We start from the raw sequence: 13,359 nt of genomic DNA, 5'->3' as shown, positions 1-13,359 counted from the left end.
AACCCAGTCCCGCTGGAGTAATCACCAAATACTTGGCTCCCTATGTGGTGTTTAGATGCTGCTTGTAATTATTAGAACTGGGAGCGCTGGCTATTGGGAGTCTGAAAGGACAGGAAATGGGAATGAGGGCGGGCGGGGAGGGGGGGAGTTGAGGAGGCTGAGTGAGAGCTACCGAGGGTGTAGCAGCAGCTTGGAAAAGAGGTTTCAACTTTAAAAATAAAGTCCTGTTGAAGTTTGTTAGTACCTTGCCTGGTTGCTAGAACAGTTTGGCGATGAGGATGGCTCTCCTGCCTCTGAACCCACTTGCGCCCTTTCTGCAAAGCCCACATGAGCCTCCAATTGCTTTTATTGCCTGGATCCATATGTTTGAGATTTATCTGCTTGCAATCGGTGCTACAGAGATTTCTGAAGTAAGAAAGCATGCTCTGCTAATCCACTGCCTTGGAACAGAAGGGCCGCATATATTTTACACTTTTCCCCTTGCAGCTGATAAATATGAGACTGCACTCACTACATTAAAGAACTTTTTTGTGCCAAAAGTGAATGTAATAGCTAATTGCTACAGACTTTGCCAGCGTGAGCAGAAAACGGGAGACTATAATGCAGTATATTGCTTCCCTGAGGAGTTTGATTATAACTTGTGACTTTGGGAATATGGCAGATGAGATGATTAGAGACCAGCTCATTGAGAAAACAACCGTGCTTCATGTAAGAGAATGCTTACTTCTAGAACCACAACTTACACTAGAAAAAGCAATAACCATTGCTACTCAGATTGAGTCAGCTACAGCTGAAGCCAAATAATGAGCATGGATACAGGAGGAACAGTCCAGGCTGTGACTCTTTTGCAGAAAAGTTCACTATCGCTGCAGACAAATGATTACAAGAGGAAAACTAATGAAAAGCCACCGAATCAGCAAATTCAAAATACAGTAAAAGCATGCTTTCACTGTGGATCCCCACAACACCTTGCAAGCTACACAGGATGTCCGGCCAAAGTAGCTCAGTGCAATCATTGCAAAAAGATTGGGCATTTTGCTAAAGTAAAATGTCGTAGCAGCCAATTCAATCAACAGGTGCATGCAGTTACAATACCAGATGTTACTGTGCTGAGCGTGGACAAAATCACTACTGCACTTATTCCAGAACAAATGAAGTGCACTGTCAACGTTTCCGCCATAGTCTCAGGCAAATCACACTCTATTCAGTTAATGTTGCACACTAGCTCAGCAGTATCTATACTATCTGATTCCATCTATTTGCATTACTTTAAAGATGTGCCTCTTACTGAACCCAAACTTCACTTTGTGTGCTATTTGAAAAACCATATTCCAGTACACGGCTGCCTGCCAGCAATAGTTACTTTTGGCGATTGCTCTGTAACTTCAGAGTTCTACGTTGTCCACAAAGGCACTCCTCTCCTTGGCAGAGATTTATTGGCTGCTTTAAATCTCAGGGTAGATAATAGATGAATTGATCTTCCTCATCAAAGCACTCTTGCAGTAAACACGCACCAGTTTCAGCTGGGACCCAACACCAGGTTGAGGAGAAACTCGGTTGTGCTTATGGGTTTCTGCATAAAGTTAAAATGTGGAATAATGTGATGTCTGTACGACAGAAGTTACGGCGCTTACCATTTTCAGTCAGGGAAGCTGTTTCAGAGGAACTTAGAAAACTTGTTCAAGAGGACATTATTGAAGAGATTAAGTCCTCAGAATGGGTTTCACTTATAGTAGTGACGAAGAAGAAGGATGGAGGCATTCACCTTTGAGTGGACTTAAGGGACCCAAATAAAGCTATTGTGATTGACAGCCATCCTCTTCCTCACATAGAAGAAGTATTTGCAGAACTCCGTGGAGCAAAATTGTTTTCTACTCTTGATTTGCAGAGCGCATACTACTTGGTTATGTTGCATGAAGATAGCAGAGACCTCACAGCATTTACTACATATGAGGGACTATTTCATTTTAAACGTGTTCCATACGGTCTCCCATCTGCCCCAAGTGCCTTCCAAAAAATGATGTCATTGATTCTGAAGAATCAACATGGAGTTCAGTGCTATCTGGATGATATTATCGTGTTTGGAAATACTTCTGAGGAGCATGACAATAACCTGCAGTCTGTACTAAACTGCATCAGCAAAACAGGCCTCAAGCTCAATAGGTCCAAATGCAAATTTAGACAAACTTAACTCTCCTTTCTGGAGCATACAATTTCACAGGCTGGACTAAAACCTGATCTGGCTCATATCCTGGCAATTTCAAATGCTCCTCCTCCAACAGATTTGCAAACCTTACATTCCTTCTTGGATCTTACCTTCTGGTATGCAAAATTCATTCCCAATTATGCTTCTGTCATTGAACCATTATGAGAATTACTACGGAGAAGTTCAACCTTAGTGTGGACAATGGATGCACAAGCTAGTTTTGAAATGGTGAAAGACTTCATTGTACATAGTCCAGTACTTGCACTATTCAGTCCTGCATTGCCCACAATTGTAACTACTGATGCTTCTGATTATGGACTTGGGGCTGTCCTCACACAACTTCATGAGGACAACAAAGAAAGGACTGTTGCATTTGCTTCAAGGACACTAAGTAATGCTGAGAGAAATATTCTACAGTCGAAAAAGAAGCACTTGTTTGTGTCCGGGCTACTGAAAAATGGTGAACTTACCTGTGGGGCTGCATGTTCAAGTTGGGCACAGACCACAGCCCTTTGACGACGTTGCTCACCACAAAAGGACTGGGAAGAGCAGGATATCATATTGCTAGATGGTCTTCAAGACTACTCTCTTTCAAATATGAAATGGAATATAAGCCTGAAAACCAAAATGTGGTCGCTGATAGCCTTTCTCGCCTGCCTTTGCCTTCACCAGCATGGTCCAATGGAGGATGAGGATGTAGTAGTTGCGCTTATTACAAGCACTCTTACTGCAGTTACAAAAGAACAATTTCAAGCTGCTTGTTCAGCGTGTCCAATTCAACAAAAACTACGGGAATTTCTGACAAAAAGATGGCCCAGTAACCCTAAAAACTTTGACCCAGTTTTGCTGCCTTATTTTAGAGTTCGGGATGAACTTTCTTTGCTTGATGGCTGTGTGCTATGAGGTACACACCGGCTACTTGTGCCAGAAGAATTACAGTCAAAACCCATACACCTGGCACACAATACTCATCAAGGAATTGTCAGAACCAAACAACGACTATGGGATCTGTTTTGGTGGCCAGGGATGGACTCACAAACTGAAGCACTGTGAGTTTGTGTGTGTGGTTTTTGGAGGGGGGTGGTGAGGGAGGGAGAGAACCTGGATTTGTGCTGGAAATGACCCACCTTGATTATCATACACATTGTGAAGAGAGTGGTCACTTTGGATGGGCTATTACCAGCAGGAGAGTGAGTTTGGGGGGGGGGGGGCGGAGGGTGAGAAAACCTGGATTTGTGCTGGAAATGGCCCAACTTGATGATCACTTTAGATAAGCTATCACCAGCAGGACAGTGGGGTGGGAGGGGGTATTGTTTCATGGTCTCTGTGTGTATATATTGTCTACTGCAGTTTCCACGGTATGCATCCGATGAAGTGAGCTGTAGCTCATGAAAGCTCATGCTCAAATAAATTGGTTAGTCTCTAAGGTGCCACAAGTACTCCTTTTCTTTTTGCAAAGACAGACTAACACGGCTGTTACTCTGAAACCCATAAAATCCTGTGTCACTTGCCAAATGCATAAGATTGCAGTGACCTGTACGCTTCCATTGCAGCCTGTTCCTCTTTCTGAATCTGCATGGGAAAAAGTGGTGACTGACATTGTAGGACCCTTTGATACTGCTCCAGGTGTCTGCCGTTATGCCATCACTTTAATAGACTATTTTAGTAAATGGCCTGTTTACATCAGGCCTGTTTACATCGTAAATCTCTTCTGCTACAGTAATTAAGTTCCTTTCTTCAGTCTTTAGCAGGGAGGGTAACCCCAAAGAACTGGTTTCAGGTAATGTTAGTCAATTTACCCCCTGGAGTTTGAAACTTTTCTAGCAGAGAGGAACATTTTACACAGAAGATCATCCCTATATTACCCTCAAGCCAATAGGGAAATCGAACAGTTTAACAGAAGTTTGAAAGGGAGTTTGCAAACGGATAAACTGGAAGGGTGATTGTGGATAACCTTCACTACTGATTTCTTGCAAGCATACCGGGCTACACGACATGCCAAAACGCAAAGATCACCCACAGAGTTACTGCATGGGAAACAGTTGAATACTAAACTGAAGATTGCTGGATTGTTAAAGGCATGACCTGATGCCCCAACCCAGGATGATGTGAGAAAAACAGTTGAACAGAACCAAGCAAAGTATAAGGCTTTCACAGACAAGCGGCAGGGTGCTAAGGAACCAAAGTTTTGAGTGTGGTTCTTTCGTTAGAATATGAAAACCTGGAATTTTACGCAAAGGGGACCATAAATTCACAGCTTCTCTTAAAATCATAGAGAAGAAGGGACCTTACACCTGTCGACTTTCTGATGGGCGGGTATGGAATGCTTCTTATCTTGCATCTGTCTATGCACCAAGAGGAGATTATGCCAACCACCAGTCTGCATTGGATGACTTCACTATAGTATCAACACAACAAGACATTGCACTGGAACCGGAGCTTGAGAGACGGCCTGTCAGACCCAGACAACCACCTGTCTGGACTAGAGACTATGTTATGTAGTATCTACAGTGCTTTCAGTGTAATATTTCTGCCAACAGTATAGTGTCTTGTTTCATATTTGTTCCTGTGGTTAGAATAACAATGTTTATTTTAATTGGGAGAGTTTCTTAAGAGAGGAGGGAATGCGGTGTTTAGATGCTACTTGTAATTATTAGAACTGGGAGCAATGACTGTTGGGAGTCTGAAAAGACAGGAAACAGGAAGCGGGGCCGGGTGGGGGGGGGAAGGAGTTGAGGAGGCTGAGAGAGAGCTACCAAGGGTGCAGCAGCAGCTTGGTAAAGAGGTTTCCACTTTAAAAATAAAGTCCTGTTGAAGTTTGTTAGTACCTTGCCTGGTTGCTACAACACCCTACAACTCCTGAAGCCTGTAGCTGCCCCAGCTGAGAGTAGGATATAGCCTGTCTTACCCATGTAGTCCAAGGAGGGGGTGTGGGTGGGGAATCAGATGACAATCTGAAAAGTGCAGAAAGATTGAGGGAGGTGGAATGAGTTAAAAAAAAATCAAGAGGATTAATACATTTGCATGGAAAAACTCTTAATTAAATAGCTGACTATGAAAGATGCTTAGATTAGACTCCCGAAGATGAAATCCTGACCCCTTTCAAGTAAATGGGAGTTTTGACAGTAATGTCGATAGGGCCACTAATTTATCCTAAATATCAAAATAAAAAGAACGTTTTCCTTCAACTGGTCTTCCAAAATATTCAAACAATTCAAGTCCTTCATTGAAGGTCTTTCTGAAATTAGTTAGCAGTTTTCAAACTGGCTTTCTGGAAGTAAGCCCGTGAAGGGATCAAATTTGAGCTACTGGTTACCAAATATAGGGCCTGACCCAGCAAGCATTTAAGTGTATACATAATCACTCACATGCATCTGTGTTTAGAGAATTGAATGCTGGGGTGCTATATATAATCCTCCATTCCCTTTGATTTGGCTGACACACAAATTCTTTAATCCTGTAGCTGGACATATTACCTTCCAACACCCCCACTTCATTCCTACCATTTGGATGATGATGTATAAGTATTAAAATTCCACTTCCCTTCCTCCTCCACACAATGCTCTCAGCTTTAATGCCATCTCCTTTTTAAATATAAAAAGGAAGAATTCAAAATACTTCATGGAAACTCATTGTGCAGGATTCTTTAGCTGAAATGGAGATAACTGAAAATACAGAATTTGGAGCATAAGTTTAAATTGTGTCTCTGTGACTCCTATGTTATTAAACAAAAATCAGCTATTCAAGGTGAGGGCAAATGTTGACCATAGTTGAGTATTCTAGGTTAATGTATTTGCTATGGCTGAAATAATTGACATTCCTTCTGTAAGTGACTGTGTTTGAACTGTTGTCCTTTGGATATTATAATGTTAATATAAATACTTTGAAATGCCAATGGAATTGTGTGTCCATGTAAAATTTGTGGAAAGAAAAATAATATGTTAAGAAGGCAGTATCAATTACACATGCACACACTTTGGAGCATACACCAGCCAATAACTGGTGGTTAGGGGAACATTTCACCTATAGTCAGGTAATTTCGTTATCTGCTAAATGGTTCCTGGCTCCTTTTGATGAAGCATCTGGTACTGGCCAACGTGAGAGATCACACACTAAACTAGTCAGCGCATGGTTCTCCAACTGTGGGTCGGGACCCCGAAGTGGGTCAAAACCCCATTTTAATGGGGTCACCAGGACTGGCTTAGACTTGCTGGGCCAAAGCCCAAGCCCCACCTCCCAGGGCTGAAGCCGAAGCCTAAGGATTTCAGCCCAGGGAATCAGGGCACAGGTTACAGGCCCCCTGCCTGGGGCTGAAGCCCTTGGGCTTTGGGCCCCCACTCCCTGTGGTGTGGGGCTTGGCTGGTCTCAGGCTTGGGTCCCCCCTCCTGGGATCATGTAGTAATTTTTGTTGTCAGAAGGGAGGTGATGAAGGTGCAATGAAGTTTGAGAACCCCTGAACCACTAATCTGGTATGTGTCTGACCAATCCTATTCCTGGAGTTAAATCATGGCTTCGTGTAAATCAATGGAAGTTTTACCACTGACTTCAATGGGGCTAGAATTTCACCTCTGAATTCCAATACCAGTACCTAGTACTGGACAGTCACCAATAAATACAGCATACATACCTATTCATGCAGGACTTTAAGGGAGATAAATCTAGAGTCTTATCACATGATGTAAATTTTTGCATGATTCCAAAGTTTTTATCATACAAAAACAGGGTAACACATTAATGGGAATATGCTGTAAAGGAGTTAAAAGTGAGTGTGATTAATATGCTACTTAGGCCACTCATGAAAAAGTAAACAACCTGACTCCTCCAACTTCACAGCATTGTACATTATTTGTAGGGGAAGAGAGAGGCAAGCAGAGGAGGGTAGACTAGATTATCTACTGGGTGTTTTAATCTCCGATTTCTATGATTTTTTGATGCTTAGAACTATGAAAAATTTATAGACAATCACAAAGTTTCCCTAAAGGAAGTAGAATTGCCCTAGCTTATGTAAAAAGAACAGTAAATGCAAAGCGTAGTTATTCATCTAACAAATATTTTTGTTTATGAAATAACTGTAGAGAAAATGACATTGTAGGAAAGTAAATTATATGAGCATCAACTACAAAGGTAATAAAATGACAGGTTTCAGAGTAACAGCCGTGTTAGTCTGTATTCGCAAAAAGAAAAGGAGTACTTGTGGCACCTTAGAGACTAACCAATTAATATATCTTGTGTCTAGACATAGAGTTTGTACTGGCAAGTTTATTATGTTCTGGATACAGTTACATAATGATGTATGTGGTAGCATAAAGTTTCACATTGGGTACTGAATGTCCCATTACAGGGATATTTACCTAGTGCTGTTAAATTACCTAGTTAGAGACCCATAAAGGGACACTGTTTTACATAATTAAAAATACAACATATACCTCACCTATTGCCCTGATCCTACAAACACTTGCACACCTGTGGTCCCAGTGAACTGAAGGAGTGTAGCGTTTGCAGAACTGGAGTCCAGGTTATTGAAAGTTATTTCCCGTTTAGTATCTACATGTTATTTTCCTGTTCATGTTGTTGGTTTACTTTTTGCATTTCTCTCAACTTAGGCAGTGAAAATAGACTAGTCAGTTTCACTTACAGGTTGTCACTAACAATCCCCACAATGCAATGGTCACTCAACCCAGATCCTCCCCCAACTCTACCGGGGGAGTCGCTCAACCCAGACCTCCGCACACCCCATCTCTGCCTAGGGGTGGGTCATGCAACCCAGATCTTCCCTCATCTCTGCCTGGGGATGTGTGTGTCAGTCAATCGACACCTTTTCCCATCTCTGCAGGGGGAGAGGGATGTCACTGAACCCAGATCTTCCCCCATCTCTGGGTCTGTGTGTGTTCAACTCAACGCAGCCCTTCCCTCATCTCTGCTGGGGGGTGACTCGGGGGAGGGGGTCCCTCAACCCGGACCCGCCCCATCTCTGCTCGGGGGGGCACTGGGCCGAGCTCCCGCAGACCGACCCCTGGCCCCACGCGGGAGCAGCGGCGGCCGGGGGCCGCTGGTTTCTCCCGCCCTCTGCGGGCGGGGACAGCCGGGCTCGGGGCGGCTGTTTCCCGCCGGGCCGGTTAGGCGGTTGCCCGGCGCAGACTTCCGGCGTTGCCGGGGAGCCGCTGGGAGCCGAGCGGGGGATGCGGCCCGGAGGAGGTGGCTGGGGCAGGGCCGGGGCCGTGGCCGGGGGATGGCGCGGCGCTGAGGCGGCTCCGGCCGGGGCAGGGGCCGGGCAGCGCGGAGAGCGGGAGCGGGGCGAGCCCATGGCTGCTGGCGGCGGCGGCTGCTGAGCCGAGCCGAGCCGCCGCCTCTCGGAGCAGCCCGGAGCCCGCCCGGGGGTCCCGGGGGCACGGGCCGGCGGGGGCCCCGGGCCGGGGGACAATGAAGCTCCTGAAGCCGACCTGGGTCAATCACAATGGTGAGTGCGGGGCCCGGGCGCCCCTGTGCGGGGGGCGGAGCCGGAGCCGGGGCGCCCCAAGGGTCGAGTCCGGTGGGTGTGAGCTGGGGGAGGGGGGTGCGTTGGGCCCCGGGCCCGGGGAGGGCTCTGCGCGCGTGAACTTCGCAGTGACCCTGCTGAAAGTAACCCCCCCCCCGCCCCCGGTGTCCCAAAGCAGCGCCCTTGACTCCCGCCCCACTGCCCTGCGCTCCTCGGAGGATGAGGGACAATTGGGTGTGGTGGGGAAAGCTCTTGTGATGGGAACTTCGTGCTTTCGGGGCATGCCAGCCTTTGCTCGCGAGGGTGTACGTGTGCAAAGACGAATGCACCCGGCAGATTTGAAGCTCCTTTCTTGTGACTCTTAGTTAAAGTTAAACGCTGACAAGCGTTTTGCACCTTTAACAGCCCATGGGGTTTGTGATTTTGTTTTTCCTCCAAAGCGAATGAAATGTAGCCGTCACTGAGAGTAAACTAATCCCTAACCACGTCTGGTTTTAGCAACTGCAACACTGTAGCAGATATGAAGAGACGTGGTATAACTTGTTTCCAAATAAGAAGATAAGGATACATTCTTTAGCATGCCTAAAGTGTCTGGAAATCTGCCTTTCTTGGCTCATTGTGGATTTTTATATGTTGGGAAGGCAAAGAGAAATACGGTACAGATAGTTTGCAAAAGTAAATGGAATGAAAATAAAATGAAACTGTTTGCTAGAGAAACATAGTTTCCAAAATACAGACGTTGGCTTGCAACTCTGCTTCGCAAAAATGTCTGCCAGGAGATCTGTGAACTGGCCTGTCAAGCAGGGGTTCTCGACCTTTTTCTTTCTGAGGCCCCTTAACATGCTAAAAAAAAAATTCCACAGCCCATCTGTTCCACAACGTTTTTTCTACATATCCAGTAGATTAAAAGCCAAGGCCGGTGTTAGGTGGTAGCAAGCAGGGCAATTGCCCAGGGCCCCACACCACAGGGGGCCTCCTGAAGCTAAGGCTGTGTCTACACTGCCACTTTCAGTGCTAAAACTTTAGTCCTTCAGGGGTGTGAGAAAAGACCCCCTCCCCCCCCGAACGACAAAAGTTTTAGCACTGAAAAGCACCAGTATAAACAGCACCTCCCGGCCATAAAGCTACCACCCCTCATTCGGGGTGGTTCTTTTTAATCACTGGGAGAGCTCTCCCCCAGTGATAAAGCATGTCTACGCTGCCCACATCACAATGCTGCTGCAACCGCGCTGTAACATGGGCAGTGTAGACATACCCTAAGTTGCTCTGGCTTCGGTTTTCAGCCCTTGGTGGGGCTTGGGCTTCGGCTTTTTGCTCTGGGCTCCAGCAAGTCTAACCCAGCCCTGCTCTCTGTATTTTGGCTGACCACCTGAAACCTGCTTGTGGCCCTCTAGTGGGCCCCGGACCCCTAGTTGAGAACCACTGCTGTAAAGAATAGAATGATGTGTGAAAAGTAAATAAATGTGAGTACCATTGGGCAAATGCTGTCTCCTATGCACTTAGGGCAGAACTCTATTTTGTTTCACAAACATAGTTGCAGTTTTCTTCAGGGAAACCTTTGACACAGTGAAAAGAATATAAAGGCACCAAATTGTGGATTTCTTGGCTTTCACACTGGATAGTGAAATGGTGTCATTCAGTGGCTGCATTGTAAGAAGCCTGAGCTGCTTATAACTATTCAATACAAATATTTGTTAATTTAGTGCTTATGAAGGAAAGAGTAGTAGCTTGAACAAAGCATACTTTGAATTAGCATGCAAGAGAGATGCAGATTTCCACCTATCTCTATTCCATTCTGGGCCTTGTGCTGGAACTTATAGAAGTTCTGTGCAAATGGGTACTAACCTGAGGCCACCAAAATAATTTTTGTTTGAATCAGTTATTTTGTATATTCATGTCTCCAGGTGTGTTGAGCTGCTGCACTTGCCCATTATACTTCCTGTAATTCAGCCCATAATACACAGTTGTGGAAGAATATTATCCCAATATATTATCCCACACACTATATATTTTTCAGAATGCATATGCACATGAACAGTAACATCAGATTCTATACTAAGATTAGGAAGTCATTGCTTTTATACTGTCTTGTCTGCCACTTCTGTAATTACTTATCATAGTGGTTTGTGAGTTATGATGTATCTTGATCTTCAAGAATAAAGTGTTCCTAGTGAGATATAAATTAATGTACATTTGCAGAGGAATGTTGTAATTTCTTACCAACATTTTTTTAAATGTGCAGAGTATTATCAGAGTACAATCAGTAGCAAACAAGCAACTTGGTGTCTAAATTATTACATCACAGTGACAGTGAGTGGAACAAGTAGTGGTCATGTAAAGAGTTAATTTTGCATGTTCAAACTCTGCCCATATACAGGTACTTTTTCATAATTTGTTCTGCATATACCTTTGTTTTGACAGTGCAATTTACACCAGAATATAAACTTTTAGAAACTTGAACTCATTTCTTGCAGGTGACTGATATCCAGAGTAAGCTGAGTATTGTTCAGATTGGACAATTTTGGGGTTCTTAAAGCTGGTTTATTGTATGGTTTATTAGAGAGACCAAGTAGGCGAGGTAATATCTTTTAGTGGGCCAACTTCTGTTGGTGAGAGAGACAAGCTTTTGAGCTACACAGAGCTCTTTTGGTCTTTTAACTAAGTTAGCATAAAACTGTAGTTAGATTGTAGGTTTTATGATTAATTTTGACCTCAATCCTGCAAACACTTACACACATGCTTAACTTGGATAGATATTCCATGCTTGAATAATATGAGTATAGCAGTAGGAATATACTACCAACCATGTGACTAGGATGGTGACAGTGATTGTGAAATGCCCAGGGAGATTAGAAAGGTTATAAAAACAGAAAACCCATTAATAATGGGGGATTTCAACTAACCCTGTATTGACTGGGAACATGTCACCTCAGGATGGGATGCAGAGATAAAATTTCTAGATACCATTAATGACTGCTTCTTGAAGCAGCTAGTCCTGGAACCCACAAACGGAGAGGCAATTTTTGATTTAGTCCTAAGTGGTGCGCAGGATCTGGTCCAAGAGGTGACTGTAACTGAACCATTTGGTAGTAGCAACCATAATGTGATTAATTTAACATCCTGTGGTGGGGAGGAAAAGGGAGAATAACAAAGAAGCCCACCACAGTAGCATTTAACTACAAAAAGGAAGAAATGGGAAGAAAAATAAAAAAGCAACCATGGCTAAACAACAGAGTAAAATAGGTATTTAGAGACAAAAAGACAGCTTTTACAGATTGGAAGTCAAATCATACGGAGGAAAATAGAAAGGAATATAAACTCTGGCAAGTCCAGTGTAAAGTGTAATTAGGCAGACCAAAAATGAATGTGAAGAGCAATTATTAAGAGACAAAAGCTAACAGCAATTTTTTTGAAGTATATCATAAGCAGGAAGCCTACCAAACAATCAGTAGTGTCACTGGATGATCAAGGTGCTAAAGGAACACTCTAGGAAGACAAGGCCATTACAGAGCAGCTAAATTAATTCTTTGCATGGGTCTTCACTGCAGAGGATGTGAGAGAGATTCTCACATGTGAGCCATTCTTTCTGGTGACACATCTGAGGAACTGTCCCAGATTGAGGTATCAATAGAGCAGATTTTGGAACAAATTGATAAACAGTAATAAGTCACCAGGACCAGATGGTATTCACCCAGAAGTTCTGAAGGAACTCAGATATGAAATTTCAGAACTAATAATTGTGGTATATAACTTCCTGCTTAAATCAGCCTCTGTATTAAATGAGGGCAGATAGCTAATGTAATTACGATTTTTTAAAAAGCCTCTAGAGGCGATTGTGGCAATTACAGGCCAGTAAGTCTAACTTCAGTACCAGGCAAATTGGTTGAAGCTATAGTAAAGATGAAAATTATCATACACATAAATGAACAAAATACTTTGGAACAGTCAACACAGTTTTTGTAAAGGGAAATCATGAGTCACCAATCTATTAGAATTCTTTTGTGGGGGACTAGAAAGATGTGGAGAAGGGTGATCCAGTGGACATAGTGTACCTGGACTTTCAGAAAGCCTTTGATAAGGTCCCTCATCAAAGGCTGTTAAGCAAAGTGGGCAGTCATGGATAAGAGGGAAGGTCCTTTCATAGATCAATAACTTGTTAAAAGACAGGAAACAAAGGGTAGGAATAAATGGTCAGTTTTCACAGTGGAGAGAGGTAAATAGCGGGGTCCCCCAAAGATCTGTGCGGACCAGGGTGGTTCAACATATTGAGAAATGATTTGGAAAATGGAGTAAACAGTGAGGTGGTGAAGTTTTCAGATGATACGAAACTACTCAAGGTAGTTAAGTCCAAAGCAGACTTCAAAGAGTTACAAAGGGATCTGACAAAAGTGGGTGACTGAGCAACAAAATGGTAAATTAAGTTCACTGTTGATAAATGCAAAGTAATGCACATTGGAAAACATAATCCCAACTATACATACAAAATGATGGGGTCTAAACTAGTTACCTCCACTCAAGAAAGCGATCTTTGCTTCATCTCTGAAAATATTTGCTCAATGTTCAGTGGCAGTCAAAAAAGTTAACAGAATGTTAGGAACCTTTAGGAAAGTGATAAATAATTAGACAGAAAATATATTGTCACTATATAAATCCATTGTATGCCCACACCTTGAATACT

At 43.6% G+C, this 13,359-nt stretch overlaps 1 protein-coding gene across 1 annotated transcript in view; it reads left to right on the top strand.

Annotated features, from left to right (window-relative positions):
• Positions 1-8,342: 8,342 nt before the first annotated feature.
• Positions 8,343-13,359, top strand: part of HIRA (histone cell cycle regulator) — a 63,874-nt gene continuing 58,857 nt past the window's right edge. The window contains exon 1 of the mRNA XM_073312713.1: positions 8,343-8,663. Coding sequence (XP_073168814.1) covers positions 8,627-8,663 — 37 coding nt within the window. The 5' untranslated portion in view covers positions 8,343-8,626. The remainder of the gene's footprint in view (positions 8,664-13,359) is intronic.

This window comes from Lepidochelys kempii, chromosome 15, assembly GCF_965140265.1.
Source record: "Lepidochelys kempii isolate rLepKem1 chromosome 15, rLepKem1.hap2, whole genome shotgun sequence".
NCBI classification, from domain to species: domain Eukaryota; kingdom Metazoa; phylum Chordata; order Testudines; family Cheloniidae; genus Lepidochelys; species Lepidochelys kempii.
This window is presented reverse-complemented; position numbering and strand designations above follow the sequence as displayed.